The sequence below is a fragment of the Xenopus tropicalis genome, chromosome 6, assembly GCF_000004195.4.
Source record: "Xenopus tropicalis strain Nigerian chromosome 6, UCB_Xtro_10.0, whole genome shotgun sequence".
Lineage (NCBI taxonomy): Eukaryota > Metazoa > Chordata > Amphibia > Anura > Pipidae > Xenopus > Xenopus tropicalis.
The window spans coordinates 3,059,198-3,076,787 of NC_030682.2; the positions used below are offsets into that span (position 1 = coordinate 3,059,198).

Consider the following 17,590-nt stretch of genomic DNA (forward strand, 5'->3'; position numbering starts at 1 on the left):
ATAAATAAATAATGACGACCAATGGAAAAGTTGCTTAGTATTGGCCAGTCTATAACATACTGAAAGGTGAACCGCCCCTTTAAGTTAATTCTATATACTATCCAATGGCCAACTCCAAGCAACTTTTCAATTAGTTGGGCACCAAACCTTCCCTTAAATAACCTTATGGGCCGGGGGGGGCACCCAGACTGAGCAAAACAAGATGGAGACGACTTACTGAAGTGATGTGTTATATTTATTCAGTTATATATTCTAACAAACAGCAACCCCAGGGAGTTTGGGGCCATATGGTATCCAGGGAGAGAGAAGAACCCAATGTGATACTTACAGATATGATTGGCTGCTGCAGTGACCAATGGGCAATGTTGGTATAGGAGGGGCAGCGGCACTGTAGGATAGGAACCTGATAGGGAACTGAAGCCTGTCTGTGTTTGTGTGAGTGCAGGGCTGTGATTGGCTCTCCCCCTCCTACTGTGCTTCTGGACCATTAGGACACGCCCACCCCTCATGTGAAACCCAGACAGGGACCTGAGAGGATCTATAGGGAGCTCCAATAAAGGGGCCATTGTTACAGATAGGGTTAATGTTTAGCCCAAAGGGAAACCAGCAAGTCCCATTAAAACGGCACAGGGATTGGATGGCTGCAGTTTGTACTTCCCCTCCAGCCCATCCAATCCCAATGTGGCTTTACCGGGACTTACACTTCACAGAAAGCTGTTACTGGCACCCAAGCTCCCGTCCCATAGGGCCCCCCAGCTAATAGTACCCCCTAAACCCACTGGGCCCAAGACGACTGCCCCCCACATAATGACCCTGCTCGTATGGCTGATCTATTAGAGAAGCTCCATTCTGGGCAAAACCAGAGATCACTTTTGGGAGTGGGTTCTCTGGTGCCGGATCAGCGCGCGTTTCAGACGGAAATGACTCCCACATTCCGTGCAGGTGAATGGTTTCTCCCCCGTGTGAATACGATGATGGCGCAGAAGGTGGCTCTTTAGAGCAAAACGTTTCCCACATTCCGTGCAGGTGAATGGTTTCTCCCCCGTGTGAATACGGTGATGGCGCAAAAGGTGGCTCTTTAAAGCAAAACGTTTCCCACATTCCGTGCAGGTGAATGGTTTCTCCCCGGTGTGAATACGGTGATGGCGCAGAAGGTCACTCTTTAAAGCAAAATGCTTCCCACACTCTGTGCAGGTGAATGGGTTCCCACTTACGTGAGTGGTGAGATGCCTGGCGAGGCTTTCCTTTAACATGAAACCTTTCCCACATTCGGAACAAGGCAATGGTTTCTCCCCTGTGTGAGTGGCGAGATGCCTGGCGAGGCTTTCCTTTACACTGAAACGTTCCCCGCATTCCGAACAAGACAACGGTTTCTCCCCTGTGTGAATAACAAGATGTCTGTCGAGACGTTCCTTTAGACTGAAACTTTTCCCGCATTCCGAACAAGTGAATGGTTTCTCCCCTGTGTGGATGTTGCAGTGTTTCTCCAGGTGGCACTTGCGGGAGAAGCTTTTCCCACATTCGGGGCACGTGAATGGTTTCACCCCGGTGTGGCTCATCTGGTGCCGGGTGAGAGCTCTCTTTACTCTGAACATTTTCCCACACTCTGTACAGGCATAGGGTTTCTCCCCGGTGTGAACTCTCTGGTGACATTTAAGGTACCACGCATCGGAGAAGCTCTTCCCACATTCCGAGCACATGAATGGTTTCCCCTCCGTGTGGATTCGCTGGTGAGTATACAAGCTGCTTTTGGATGAGAAGCTTTTCCCACATTCCAGGCATTCGTATCGTTTTGCCACCGAGGGACGTTCCTTCTGGGAGTCAGGAATGCTCATTTTATGGACTTCCTGGTGTTGGAGACGTTGCCCAGTCCAATGGCCTCTTGTCTTTATCCAATCACAAAATATCTAAGAAGGGAAGAGAAAAAAAGATGAGAACAGTCCATAATCAAAGAATAACATTTTTGCCCCATACTGCCCTGTACTGCCCTGTACTAAGCACAATTCAGCAGGAACAGCCCCCTAAGTTTGCCCATAGCCTGTACAAAGAGATACCATAAAACTATGGCAGCATAGGGATTCCCCTGTACTAAGCACAATTCAGCAGGAACAGCCCCCTAAGTTTGCTCATAGCCTGTACAGAGAGATACCATAAAACTATGGCACATAGGGATTCCCCTGTACTAAGCACAATTCAGCAGGAACAGCCCCCTAAGTTTGCTCATAGCCTGTACAGAGAGATACCATAAAACTATGGCACATAGGGATTCCCCTGTACTAAGCACAATTCAGCAGGAACAGCCCCCTAAGTTTGCTCATAGCCTGTACAGAGAGATACCATAAAACTATGGCACATAGGGATTCCCCTGTACTAAGCACAATTCAGCAGGAACAGCCCCCTAAGTTTGCTCATAGCCTGTACAGAGAGATACCATAACAGTATGCATAAGATAATAAAGTGAATAATAAAGTTCTAGCTTCCCCTTTACCTGCGGATCTGCGGATCTGTTCCCCGTGGGATCTCAGGGCTCAGTTGGATTGGAGCTGAGGGGTCGCTGTTCCTACTGACCCAACCACACTTAGTGCCCAGCAGCTGCTGAATGGGGGAGGGGCATAGTAACCATATTAGCCAATCAAATAGCTTGTGTCCCAGAGCCCTGTGTTAGAGATCCAGCTGCCGCTGTCAGTCACAGACACCCCCCCCCGCAGCCCCATGTGGCTCTGTAGCAGCAACTGTGCAACTGCAACTCCCCTGCACTTTGTTTCACTCGCCCGCAACTTTTTTTGACGTGACTTTTTCCTCACGTTGCAAATTTTTTTACCATGAATTTTTGTGCCCATTTTGTAAAATAAATGCCCCCCCCCCATTAGGAACAGAATAATGAGGGGCAGATGGGGCACATTTCTGGCACAGCCCTGAGCCCCTCATTGGTACAGTGAGTCATTGGAAACCGTGGGGCCCGGAATTGCCCCAATAGGAAGGTTCCGGCACAAGCTGCCCCCCCCCCCGGGTACTGACTGTTAGTGGCACAGGGATACACAGGGGAACAGTGGGGGGCCCGGGGGGCTATGTCTGGGCTTCTTGTTGGTTCAGTTGCTTTTTTATTCTTCTCTCATTCCCTCCATATCTGTCACTCACTCCCTCACTCACTCCCCCACTCACTCACTCCCCCACTCACTCACTCCCCCACTCACTCCCCCACTCATTCACTCCTCCACTCACTCACTCCCCCACTCACTCACTCCTCCAATCAAACACTTCCCCACTCACTCACTCCCCCACTCACTCACTCCCCCACTCACTCACTCCCCCACTCACTCACTCCTCCAATCAAACACTTCCCCACTCACTCACTTTCCCACTCACTCACTCCTCCAATCACACACTTCCCCACTCACTCACTTTGTTACTCACTCACTACCTCACTCCCCCACTCACTCACTCCCCCACTCACTCACTCCCCCACTCACTCACTCCCCCACCCACTCACTCCTCCAATCAAACACTTCCCCACTCACTCCCCCACTCACTCACTCCTCCAATCAAACACTTCCCCACTCACTCACTCCCCCACTCACTCACTCCTCCAATCAAACACTTCCCCACTCACTCACTCCTCCAATCACACACTTCCCCACTCACTCACTCCCCCACTCACTCACTCCCCCACTCACTCACTCCTCCAATCAAACACTTCCCCACTCACTCACTCCCCCACTCACTCACTCCTCCAATCACACACTTCCCCACTCACTCACTTTGTTACTCACTCACTACCTCACTCCCCCACTCACTCACTCCCCCACTCACTCACTCCCCCACCCACTCACTCCTCCAATCACACACTTCCCCACTCACTCACTTTGTTACTCACTCACTACCTCACTCCCCCACTCACTCACTACCTCACTCCCCCACTCACTCACTCCCCCACTCACTCCTCCAATCAAACACTTCCCCACTCACTCACTCCTCCAATCACACACTTCCCCACTCACTCACTTTGTTACTCACTCACTATCTCACTCCCCCACTCACTCACTCCCCCACTCACTCACTCCCCCACTCACTCACTCCTCCAATCAAACACTTCCCCACTCACTCACTCCCCCACTCACTCACTCCTCCAATCACACACTTCCCCACTCACTCACTTTGTTACTCACTCACTACCTCACTCCCCCACTCACTCACTACCTCACTCCCCCACTCACTCACTACCTCACTCCCCCACTCACTCACTACCTCACTCCCCCACTCACTCACTTCCCCACTCACTCACTACCTCACTCCCCCACTCACTCACTCCCCCACTCGCTCACTTTCTCACTCACTACCTCACTCCCCCACTCACTCACTTTCTCACTCACTCCCCCACTCACTCACTCACTACCTCACTCCCCCACTCACTCACTTTCTCACTCACTCCCCCACTCACTCACTTTCTCACTCACTTACTACCTCACTCCCCCACTCACTCCCCCACTCACTCCCCCACTCACTCACTTTCTCACTCACTCCCCCACTCACTCACTTTCTCACTCACTCCCCCACTCACTCACTTTCTCACTCACCCCCCCACTCACTCACTTTCTCACTCACTCTCCCACTCACTCACTTTCTCACTCACTCCCCCACTCACTCACTTTATCACTCACTCCCCCACTCACTCACTTTCTCACTCACTCCCCCACTCACTCACTTTCTCACTCACTCACTTTCTCACTCACTCCCCCACTCACTCACTTTCTCACTCACTCCCCCACTCACTCACTTTCTCACTCACTCCCTCACTCACTCACTTCCCCACTCACTCACTTCCCCACTCACTCACTACCTCACTCCCCCACTCACTCACTCCCCCACTCGCTCACTTTCTCACTCACTACCTCACTCCCCCACTCACTCACTTTCTCACTCACTCCCCCACTCACTCACTTTCTCACTCACTCTCCCACTCACTCACTTTCTCACTCACTCCCCCACTCACTCACTTTATCACTCACTCACTTTCTCACTCACTCCCCCACTCACTCACTTTCTCACTCACTCTCCCACTCACTCACTTTCTCACTCACTCCCCCACTCACTCACTTTCTCACTCACTCCCCCACTCACTCACTTTCTCACTCACTCCCTCACTCACTCACTTCCCCACTCACTCACTTCCCCACTCACTACCTCACTCCCCCACTCACTCACTCCCCCACTCGCTCACTTTCTCACTCACTACCTCACTCCCCCACTCACTCACTTTCTCACTCACTCCCCCACTCACTCACTCACTACCTCACTCCCCCACTCACTCACTTTCTCACTCACTCACTACCTCACTCCCCCACTCACTCCCTCACTCACTCCCCCACTCACTCACTTTCTCACTCCCCCACTCACTCACTTTCTCACTCCCCCACTCACTCACTTTCTCACTCACTCCCCCACTCACTTTCTCACTCACTCTCCCACTCACTCACTTTCTCACTCACTCCCCCACTCACTCACTTTCTCACTCACTCCCCCACTCACTCACTTTCTCACTCACTCCCCCACTCACTCACTCACTTTCTCACTCACTCCCCCACTCACTCACTTTCTCACTCACTCCCTCCCTCACTCACTCCCCCACTCCCTTACAGACTCTATTGTCTAAAACATGCAAATAAAATGGTGGGACAGACAGAGGCAGGTGTTACAACACAGTTTATGGAAGGCCTGTGGGGGGGGGGGGTAGATAAATGATGTACAGGGAACTACAGGGTGCCATTTGTCCCAAGTACATTTTGTCTACAAAATTTTATTCTGGTTACAAAAAACAATCCCCAGTACACAGAATGTCTGGCCACATACACAGGTGAAATACAAAAGACATATTTCTAGTGAAGAATGATTTTTGTGCACAAAAGGATCTCATTATATTACAAACTCCATTCTGTACATTTTAACAAGAATTCACTTCCACAAATGTGTAAATTCAATACAACAGAACCAGTTATGGGTGATTAGTGTGAATTTTGTAAAACAAAACTTGGACACAGGCCCGGGCCCAGGGCAGCAAAGCTCGGGGGGCCAATTAGTGCTGATAGTGCTGGCGATCGGTAGCAGCAGCAGCTGGGAGGTGTGAGTGCAAGTAGGGGGAGGGGCGTGTGTGAGCTGGGGGCGGGGCCTGCGTTTGGCCTAGGGGCACCCTATACTTAAATCCAGCCCTGTGGACCAAATACATAATGGTGTAACTGAGTAACATATACAAAATCAGTGCTTGACAGAAAGGAAGATTCCATAGCACAGAATTCATTCTGTCAGCAAAATGAATATTCAGTTCCACAAAACTGATAAAATATCAGAACTTTACATAATTCCCATAGCAGTGACCCTAATGTGCTCTGTAGATTGTTTGGCTCAAGGGTTTGGCCTCCCCCTATTATTAAGTAAGCCACGGATAACAGCCCAGCTTGGAGGAGGGGCAGCATGACCCAGGCCCATCCCATGCCGGAGCCCAATAGGTGGGTTTAAGTGAGTGGGAAGGGTTAGGCTGGGGGGAGGAGTAGGTGGCCATCTTTAGTGTGAGGCAGGGTGAACTTGCAACCATTTTGTGGATGCAAGCAGGAAAGAAAAGTTCCCCACCCGCCCTCCCTAGAAAAGGGGGTGGTATTCTGGTCTGGGGTTTGTTGTTTTTCTAGTTGTCACAAGTGTGGCCAATGAGGGCCGGGGTACACAAGTTATAGTTAGTTAGTAGGGTAAACAGGCAAATTGGGGGTAAGAAATTTTAGAAGGGTATTCGTCACAGCATTAGGCGGGCCCTTGTCAGTCTGCCGGGTAAATATTTGGGCCGGTAAGAGAGGCTTACCTTGGTGGGATGGTGTAACCCCTAAGGTGGGTGGCCATTATTGCAGATGTATTACAGGGGAAATGCTAAAAGGTGATGGCGGGGGGCTCCCGGTAAGGTGGAGTCTCTTTTGTAAGTACGGTTTGGCGGCCTATCCTCCGGGCTAGGAGGCTTTACGGCTGGAGGATAGTGCTTCAGGTAAGGAGGGGCAGACTGACAGGGGCTCAAGTTATCATGATGTTGTATGTTATGTAATATTTACAATGTTAATATGTTTTGTTATAAATGATGTAAATGATGACTTGTATACTATTAAATTGTGATGTTTGGAATTGTATTGCTAAAATTAATAAAGCTGTGGCCGGTATCATTCCAAGATGCTATTGTGTCACGCATTTTATTGGTTAGTAAGTTTAGCGTAAGGTTGCTGTGGATGATGCCTGGGTCATGTAATATTGCCCCAGTTAGCTTATAGCAGTCTCTTAATAATGTGCTGAGCTACAGTTCAACTACTACACCATAAATGTAGCCATGTGATTCAGCCACTGTAGAAGTTGATACAGACCGGCCGTTTGTATAGTATGGTGTGTAGGCCCTATGAGCAGTCTGTAGTGAGCTCTAGTTCAACTACAACACAGCTCAGCTGCTCCTGAGTGCAGGGGAAAGGGGTCAGTTATGCGGTTGCACTTCTGGGGGATCATCATTTGTTTATATAGCAGCATCGAGTGGCACATTATCATTAATAACAAGAGGGGTCTTACGGTGCTGCCCCCTTCAGCCTAAAGAATAGAGCGCGCCTGCTGCATTGTGGGTAAAAAAGCAGATGTACAACACACTGTATGTGCCTGGCTGACTAGGGATGTTGTGTAAGTAACACCGAACTGGGCGGCTCCTTGCCCAATGGCCGGACTGTGCTGCTGAACTCCATACACCAGTGGGCGGTCCCTAGCACCCAGCTGCCCCACTGAGGGGGTACTTACTAGGTATGAGCCCAGGGGTAGGTTCTGCTCACTCAGCAGCTGTTTCCCTGCCTCTGACAATGGAATGGGAGTGGCTGAATTACGTGGCTGTGCCTATTATGGTGTTGTTGAACTACACATCGTACTATACAGAGAGTGTGTGAGTAAGTGATCAGTCCCAGGGCTCTAGAGTGGCTGTATTACATGGCTACACAGTGTTGGATTTGGGGGTTCACTGGGGCTGCCACCCCCATCCGTAAACCCCTGCTTCCTCCTTACGACTGCATTCGGGGGGTGGAGAACCTAACATTTCTGCAGGGAGTGGGCCGGGGTTGGTAAAACCTGCCTGATCAAGATCTGCCCAGTTTTAGGCCAGATATCAGTCAGGAAGACCCTATAAGCTGCTGAACCTGCCCCTGTATCTGCCCCAGTATGGCCTTTACTTGCCTTTCCACAAATCTAGGCCACAGCCCACAGTGATATCCCTTCTGGTTTACACAGTTTTGTGTCAGGATAAAGGTTTCCCCCTGCAGGTAGGGTTGGGTAGTGGATCTGTGTTAGGGGCAAGAAGGTATGAACGTCTTGGTTGGGTTTAAGGTCAGCAGTCAGAGGTCAAACACATCTATCTGACTGGACCTGGTGCACTGGAGGCTGTGTGCATGGTGGCTGGCTTAGGTCAGCTTGTGTTGGGTTGGGCTGGTTTAGGTCAGCTTGTGTTGGGTTAGGCTGGTTTAGGTCAGCTTGTGTTGGGTTGGGCTGGCTTTGTGTTGGGTTGGGCTGGCTTTGTGTTGGGTTGGGCTGGCTTTGTGTTGGGTTGGGCTGGCTTTGTGTTGGGTTGGGCTGGCTTTGTGTTAGGTTGGGCTGGCTTTGTGTTGGGCCGGCTTTGTGTTAGGTTGGGCTGGCTTTGTGTTGGGCTGGCTTTGTGTTAGGTTGGGCTGGCTTTGTGTTGGGCTGGCTTTGTGTTAGGTTGGGCTGGCTTTGTGTTGGGCCGGCTTTGTGTTAGGTTGGGCTGGCTTTGTGTTGGGCTGGCTTTGTGTTAGGTTGGGCTGGCTTTGTGTTGGGCCGGCTTTGTGTTGGGTTGGGCTGGCTTTGTGTTGGGTTGGGCTGGCTTTGTGTTGGGTTGGGCCGGCTTTGTGTTGGGTTGGGCCGGCTTTGTGTTAGGTTGGGCCGGCTTTGTGTTGGGTTGGGCCGGCTTTGTGTTAGGTTGGGCCGGCTTTGTGTTGGGTTGGGTCGGCTTTGTGTTGGGTTGGGCCGGCTTTGTGTTAGGTTGGGCTGGCTTTGTGTTAGGTTGGACCGGCTTTGTGTTGGGTTGGGCCGGCTTTGTGTTAGGTTGGGCTGGCTTTGTGTTGGGTTGGGCTGGCTTTGTGTTGGGTTGGGCCGGCTTTGTGTTAGGTTGGGCTGGCGTTGTGTTTGTCATAGTGCTGAGCTCCTTCTGCCAGTTGGGTTGGGCTGGCTTTGTGTTGGGTTGGTTTGGCTTTGTGTTGGGTTGGGCTGGCTTTGTGTTGGGTTGGTTTGGGTTGGGTTTGTGTTAGGTTGGGCTGGCTTTGTGTTAGGTTGGGCTGGCTTTGTGTTGGGTTGGGCTGGCTTTGTGTTGGGTTGGGCTGGCTTTGTGTTGGGTTGGGCCGGCTTTGTGTTAGGTTGGGCTGGCTTTGTGTTGGGTTGGGCCGGCTTTGTGTTAGGTTGGGCCGGCTTTGTGTTGGGTTGGGCCGGCTTTGTGTTGGGTTGGGCCGGCTTTGTGTTAGGTTGGGCTGGCTTTGTGTTAGGTTGGGCCGGCTTTGTGTTGGGTTGGGCCGGCTTTGTGTTAGGTTGGGCCGGCTTTGTGTTGGGTTGGGCTGGCTTTGTGTTGGGTTGGGCCGGCTTTGTGTTAGGTTGGGCTGGCGTTGTGTTTGTCATAGTGCTGAGCTCCTTCTGCCAGTTGGGTTGGGCTGGCTTTGTGTTGGGTTGGTTTGGCTTTGTGTTGGGTTGGGCTGGCTTTGTGTTGGGTTGGTTTGGGTTGGGTTTGTGTTAGGTTGGGCTGGCTTTGTGTTAGGTTGGGCTGGCTTTGTGTTGGGTTGGGCTGGCTTTATGTTTTGCCATCTGAGCATTTGGTGGCAAGTGCTTGTTCCCCCATCTGCGTGCCCTCCAGGCCTGCCCAAAGGGCGTCATGTGGCAGTGGTGTATGTGGCCCCTACACCCTTTTATCTTTACAGATGAGAGAGGGAGGTGGCAGTTAGTCAAGGGTCAGTCAGTAATTAGGCATAGTTAGTTAGGGGCCTGAGCCTTAATGTCTCCTGTTACTTTTTCTTTGTTCCCAAAGCAGGGAATATATATTTTACCTTATTTATTGCCTCTGGCTATTATGTCTTGCATCGTAGTAACTTGCAGTATCATAGTCTCTGCCTTGCTTAAGGTGCTACAGTTGTTACAGGGTAGTTCTGCCCCAGCTTCTACCTGCATTGTAGGTTTTAATCTTCTAGATCAGCGGTTCTCAACCTGGGGGTCCAACCCTTTCACAGGGGTCGCCTAAGACCATCGGAAAACACATATTTTATGGTTGGGGGTCACCACAACACGAGGAACTGTATTAAAGGGTCGCGCCATTAGGAAGGTTGAGAATCACTCTTCTAGATAAATAGAGATAATCGTTAGGTCACTGGTAATGCTATTTAGTCAAGCTCCCAAGGGCATGTTCATACAAAACACCGAGTGGTTTACCTTGGCTGCACAGGTTGTATCTAGGTTGCTGGTTAGAGGGCTCTCTGTCTGGGTAACTTCTCAGATAGGACACTCGGGTGGTTTCTCTTTGTTCATGGGTTTTCACATTATAACGATGCTCTACGAAGGTAAGTTTTTTCCTCATGAAATCAGAATATATTCTAAACCCCAGTCCAGGAGTGGCCGAGTTTCATGTACACTTGGTCATCTGTCCCAATAAAGCTCTAGTCTGATGGATTAGCAGCCATTCTGGTATATTCAAGTAGTCCATGAAATCCCAGGGCCAGCTTGGTTTATGGGGCTTATGTTGTGTAGGAAGGCTGATTCTGGGTGCTACAGCCCGTCTCCCTGGCTCATGTGATTGCCTTTTGAGCATCTCTGGGGTTATTTTATACCTGAAAACCTTTAGGGGTAACAAGGTAGACTTTTCTCATAAGGTTGCTACGGTTTGTCATCCAACAATGGTTCTTTTCCATAAGTAGTTGGTCTGGGTGCCACTAGGCTGGATATGAAGCTGGTACTGGGGCTTGCCATTGTTAGTTCCCACACATATGATCCTACACTGAGTAAGTACTTCTCACCCCAGGTGCCCTCGTACTTGTTCCTTGGGTTTAGCTTTTGGTTAGAACAGATCTGATTACTAGACAGTTGTTTCTACCTTTAGTCGGTATTTATTGTACAACCTCATACTTACCTGTGCCCTTTATACCTTGTTAAAATGTCTATAGGGCTATACCTTTTCAAGGCCTGTGTTGGGGTTCTCCCTTCTACTAATTGTTTCTTACAGGTCTCTATATTTTCCTCATTCTGGGGGTTTGCTAGCACCTCTGATTCTGGGGTATAGGGTCTATACTGTAGGCTTATCCTTGTCTTATTCTGGGGTATAGGGTCTATGCTGTAGGCTTATCCTTAACCTTGTCTTATTCTGGGGTATAGGGTCTATACTGTAGGCTTATCCTTATCCTTGTCTTATTCTGGGGTATAGGGTCTATACTGTAGGCTTATCCTTATCCTTGTCTTATTCTGGGGTATAGGGTCTATACTGTAGGCTTATCCTTGTCTAATTCTGGGGTATAGGGTCTATACTGTAGGCTTATTCTTATCCTTGTCTTATTCTGGGGTATAGGGTCTATACTGTAGGCTTATTCTTATCCTTGTCTTATTCTGGGGTATAGGGTCTATACTGTAGGCTTATCCTTATCCTTGTCTTATTCTGGGGTATAGGGTCTATACTGTAGGCTTATCCTTGTCTTATTCTGGGGTATAGGGTCTATACTGTAGGCTTATCCTTATCCTTGTCTTATTCTGGGGTATAGGGTCTATACTGTAGGCTTATCCTTATCCTTGTCTTATTCTGGGGTATTGGGTCTATACTGTAGGCTTATCCTTATCCTTGTCTTATTCTGGGGTATAGGGTCTGTACTGTAGGCTTATCCTTGTCTTATTCTGGGGTATAGGGTCTATACTGTAGGCTTATCCTTATCCTTGTCTTATTCTGGGGTATAGGGTCTATACTGTAGGCTTATCCTTGTCTTATTCTGGGGTATAGGGTCTATACTGTAGGCTTATCCTTGTCTTATTCTGGGGTATAGGGTCTATACTGTAGGCTTATCCTTATCCTTGTCTTATTCTGGGACTTCTACATGGAATCGTTGTGTTATGTTCACTTAGAGATGACATATTTGTCGGCTCTCTCTTAATTTTAGAGCATTCCTTATAACAGGTTTCTGATAGAGCCCATTGCCCTCCCATTGGGAAAGAGTAGCTTGGTACATCCCGTAAGAACTGACATGGAGGTTGTCTAGGGAGAAGGGAAGATGGTTTCATACTTACCGAGATCTTCCTTTCCTACACAAACTCCATGTCAGTGGGTTCCCCCCCTTTTTTACTGGTAATTAGAAGCTTGTTACAAAGATGTAAGTGGGTGCGGTTGGTCTTTTGAAGATTCGGGGAGGGTCCTTCTGATGAGCAGGAGGGAGGGGCTATCCCAATAAGTACTGACATGGAGTCCGTCTGGGAAAGGAAGATCACAGTAAGTATGAAACTGTTTATTAAATATAGAAAGAAAGAGATTTGTGTGTCCTCTACCACCATCCCCTCTTCTTCCATATTTCAAATGTCTTCATCTCAAATAACTCCGTCCATCAAGTCCTCAACAAACCTGACTATTGAATTCTCTTTCTTCTGTGTGCTGTATCTAAAAAGGTCCGGACAACCCAGTTACCTGTATATTTACGGACTTTGAGTCCACTATATAATGAGAGAGAAAATCCCGTACGCTTGGGAATATTTTGTCCCCAAGTGATACTCATATTCTCTTTAATGAACACAAAATGTGGCTCAGATTGAAAGGTTCTTGTCGATGCCCATAGAGCAGTGATCCCCAACCAGTAGCTTGTGAGCAGCTTGTTACTCACCACCCCCTTGGATGTTGCTCCCAGTGGCCCCAAAGTACGTGCCATTTTTAAATCTCTGACTTGGAGACAAGTTTTGGAAGCCCAGAGACACAGTTTTACTCCAAGCAGAGCCTCCTGCAGGCCCGCCGTCCCCATGGGGCTACCTAATGGCCAATCACAGCCCTTATTTGGCACCCAAAGAACTTTTTTCATGCTTGTGTGGCTCCCCAAACCTTATTACATCCGAGTGGGGCTCACAAGTAAAGGAGGTTGGGGATCCCTGCCATAGATGCATCACTTGCCAATATATTAAGGACGGGGACACTTTGTCTTCTAACTGTACGGGAAAACACAATAAATCGATAGATTCACTCCTTAATTTCAATCATTATCAATGTAATCATTGCGCCAAATTGTATCGAAAATTCCCAGTTAGTTAGTTAGTTAGTCCCAGTTAGTTAGTTAGTCCCAGTTAGTTAGTTAGTTAGTCCCAGTTAGTTAGTTAGTCCCAGTTAGTTAGACAGTTGTGCATGGGAAAGGTTGCAATGCCACGTGAGTTAATCGTGCGAGAGAATTGTTTCTCACATTCTGCACAAGGAAATGGTTTCTCCTCTTGTGAACATTAAAATGTGCCTGCAGGCGGCTATTCTGGGAGAAGCTTTTCCCACATTCCTTACAAACAAATGGTTTGATCCCCGTATGAATCTTCTGGTGCCTGAGTAGAGTATCCCTTTCAGAGAAGTGTTTATCACAATTGGTTACATGAATAGGGTTTCTCCCCTGTGTGAATTCTCTGGTGTTTCTGAAGGTATCTTTTATCGGAGAAGCTTTTCCCACATTCCATGCAAACAAATGGTTTGATCCCCGTATGAATCCTCTGGTGCCTGAGTAGATTACCCATTTCAGAGAACTGTTTATCACATTCTGTACATGCATAGGGTTTCTCCCCTGTGTGAATTCTCTGGTGTTTCTGAAGGTATCTTTTATCGGAGAAGCTTTTCCCACATTCCATGCAAACAAATGGTTTGATCCCCGTATGAATCCTCTGGTGCCTGAGTAGATTACCCATTTCAGAGAACTGTTTATCACATTCTGTACATGCATAGGGTTTCTCCCCTGTGTGAATTCTCTGGTGTTTCTGAAGGTATCTTTTATCGGAGAAACTTTTCCCACATTCTGCACAAGGAAAAGGTTTATCCCCAGTGTGAGTTTCTTGATGACTGGTAAGGTCACTCTTTGAAAAGAAACTTTTCCCACATTCTCCACAAGGAAATGGTTTCTCCCCTGTGTGAGTTTGTTGATGACTGGTAAGATTGAACTTTGAAATGAAACCTTTTCCACATTCTGCACAAGGAAATGGTTTCTCCCCTGTGTGAGTTCGGTGATGCCTGGTAAGGTGGCCCTTTGAAAAGAAACTTTTCCCACATTCTACACAAGGAAATGGTTTCTCCCCTGTGTGAGCTCGGTGATGCCTGGTAAGGTGGCTCTTTGAAAAGAAACTTTTCCCACATTCTACACAAGGAAATAGCCTTTCCCCTGTGTGAAATTTGAAATGTTCCTGCAGGCTGCTTTTACGGGAAAAGCTTTTCCCACATTCTATACACACAAATGGTTTTATCCCTGTATGAATCCTCTGGTGTCTGCGTACACTATTCATTTGAGAGAAGTGTTTCCCACATTCTGTGCATGTATAGGGGTTTCCCTCTGTGTGAATTTTCTGGTGAATATTAAGTATCTTCTGTTTTGAGAATCTTTTCCCACATTCTGGGCATTCATGTTGTGCCACTGAGGGAAGTTCCATCTGGGAGTTGGGAATGCTCATTGCACTAAAGCTTTTTCTCAGTCGGATACAGATTTTTCTCTCCAATGTGTGGATTTCCCGGTGTTGGAGAAGTTGCATGGTCTAATGGCCTCTTGTCTTTATCCAAAGAATCAGAGAAGTGGAGCTTCTTTTTTTCAAGCAAATATGTTAAAGAGAAGAAGTAATGACATTCAGATTGGAATCAACAGTAAAACAAACTGTCAATAATAAACCAAGAACTTTCATATTGTTTTTGTACTTTTGTCAGTTGAGTTTCTGCTCGTATTTGCTTTGTTGTTAATCGGCACTTTCACTAAAACAACTGTAATTATGATTAAAGCAGCAGCCCTGCCCTGCTTTATGGCATCAACTATTAACTTACCTAGAACTATAGCCAAGTGACCGCAGCCAAGTGATCTATAAACCTGCTAAGGGCTAAAGTGTCCCATCCTGATAGTCAGGCAACTTGAGGGCACGACAGAGCGTCCCAATCGATCTCCATTTTTTATTTTCAAAATCAACTAAATTTGTTTTCCCGAACGTCTAATATCTACTAGAAAAAAAGTCCGAAGGAAAAGTCACTGTGAGAAAAGTCACAAAAAACTTGATTTTTTTGAGTTGTCACCACGAACATCTAGACTTTATCAGTCGCTGCGAGAATTTTAGAGGTTGAGTTTTCGGACAAAGCCCAGTGACATCTCTAAAGTCTTGAGACTAAAGAAAGAACTTCAAGGGAAGGGAAAGGACCTTCCCCACTGACTTCTACACTTGGTAAGTTTAAACTGGCAAATTGCGACTTCAAAAAAAAAAATCTGAATTGAGTGAATTGGTGGTTAGTAAATGAGCCCCTCAGTCATGTAATAAACAAAGCATTATTCTTGGAAATAATATATACTGAAATAAGCACTGAAAAGAGCAAAGCAATCACATAAGGGCACAAAAGCAATAAGTGAGCAGTATGAGAGGCAAACAAATAGGCAAATCAGTAGCCACAAGCTGAGCCCAGTGGCACAGAATTCAGGGATCAGTGCCAAGGAAACACTGATATAGTTACCTGTCCTTGGGCAGAGTCTCCTCATTAGCCTGCAGAGCCCCTGTACCCTGTACCCACACGTCTCTTCCCCAAACTAACTCAGCTCTCATTCCCGCAGCTTTTTAGCCCATTTTGGATCCCACCCCCTATGGGCGGGGCCTTTGTTTGGGGGAAAAGGTTCCTCCCACAATATGGAAAGGAAGGCTGATGGGTTCCTGTACTCTAACGCCCTTCATTAGCATAGTCACATGTTTATCAAAGGCAGGTAATTAGCATGGGATAACGAGAGGGTGGAGCCTTAATTTGCCCCCTGGGGGGAAACTATGTAACACAATAAAGGTGCAGCCTCACTCCCTCAGGCACCTGTTTAACATGAATGTCCCACTGTCTGTGTGTGAGTTGGGCCTTTTCTCATTATTATTACAGTGAGGGAACCAAACTGCCCCTCCCATTAACCCCTGGGGGCAATGCACCAGACATGGTTCCGCCCAGTAATTGAGAGTTTACACCATCGGCGCCACAACTGGTAAAACCAATTCAGAGGATTCATATTTTCCAGTCACATCTTGTGTTACAGTTTTGGTAGAATAAAAGTAGAATAACCTTCAACTTGAGCTTTTTAACCAACTAAAACTTTAATCAGGGATTAATAAATGTGGCTTTTCATGTATTGGAAAGTGTCAGACACAAACGTTGAAACTCCATTTTGTTTCATTTCCAGGGGGCGCAGTTATGATTCTTATGCCCAATCTGTGTGCCACCTACTGACACAGGCCCGGTGGGAACCATGGAACTGTGCCGGGGTTGGAATTGGGGGTGACCCCAGGGTTCCCCAGAATCACAGTCATTATGATTTCCTGAAATGTATCATTTCCCTATGGGACCAAACTATAAATTATATCCTTATAAACGATGCTTAGTGATGTCATCAGTTATAATCGGAGCTTAGTGATGTCATCAGTTATAATCGGAGCTTAGTGATGTCATTTCTGTCACATGACTCACTGAAACTTGTATATTATAATAAATAAAGTTACCCCTTTTGTAAAATATGAGAATATTAGAAGTCACCTCGGAGTTCAATGTTCTGTATAAAAGCCCTCGCCCTACAGCCCCATCCCTTTATATGGTCATGGGACTCCTCTGTGACTTATAATATCTTTATATTTTACAAAAGGGGGTACTTTATTTACTATATAATTCCCATTTCTCTTTAGGAGTTTTCAGCCAATCAGACCAGACTCCCCACACTCGCCTGGGTCTATAGCTGGTACCGTTCCCTGGATCCCTAGTAACGTCTCCGTAGCAGTGACCCATAGCAACTGGAGCTGCTCACACAGATACGGCTGTTACTGCTCCGCCTGTTTATTCAGCCGTTACTGTATCAGTGTCGGGGGGAGGCTCCGTCTCATGATGAAGGACAAAAGGACAAAACGTTGACATGGTAATGGGTGAATAAATGAGTTGAGCAGCAACATCAATATTAATATGTACTTACTGTTCCCTTAGTAACTCCCTGTCAGCGCTCAGTGGGATGTACCAACCAACCCAAACGGGGGGGAAACAGCTTCTAAAGGAAACCTGGATCTCAGAACCTCATTCCAGAAGAACCCAAGAAGACTGAATGTATGTAGAATTACACTAAGTGTAAGGGCACTCACCGGCTCCGCCGCCGCCGAGTCCCTTCAGCGCATAGCGTTCGGCGAATGGAACGCATGCGCCATTTGCGTTCCAGCGCGCGCGTGCGCATGCGCGACGCTTGTACTTGACGCACGCGTGCGCGATGACGTCATGACGCTCGCTACGTCGGCGGGAGATTTAAAAACCCATTCAAAACAACACACTTTGCTCGGTTATCGCTTTTTGCATGCCTAGCAATTCCTT

General features: G+C 47.7%; 1 protein-coding gene across 1 annotated transcript; it reads right to left on the minus strand.

Annotated features, from left to right (window-relative positions):
- Nucleotides 1–594: 594 nt before the first annotated feature.
- Nucleotides 595–16,315, minus strand: LOC105947729 (zinc finger protein 260-like). The gene is made up of 3 exons (XM_031904332.1): nucleotides 15,728–16,315; nucleotides 13,631–14,821; nucleotides 595–1,776 (listed from the first exon to the last, which is right to left on the minus strand). Exons 2-3 carry the CDS (start codon nucleotides 14,770–14,772, stop codon nucleotides 867–869), a joined length of 2,052 nt encoding a protein of 683 aa, XP_031760192.1. The 5' UTR covers nucleotides 14,773–14,821; nucleotides 15,728–16,315; the 3' UTR covers nucleotides 595–866.
- Nucleotides 16,316–17,590: the final 1,275 nt, after the last annotated feature.

Bases quoted from the DNA above. Each gene is read 5' to 3' on its own strand.
- LOC105947729 (XM_031904332.1), bottom strand. From the start codon at position 14,772: ATGCAACTTCTCCAACACCGGGAAATCCACACATTGGAGAGAAAAATC. The intron at 1,777-13,630 runs CCAATTGTGATA...ATACGAATGCCT, and splicing joins GAGAAACCCTATTCATGTAA to GGAATGTGGGAAAAGCTTCT.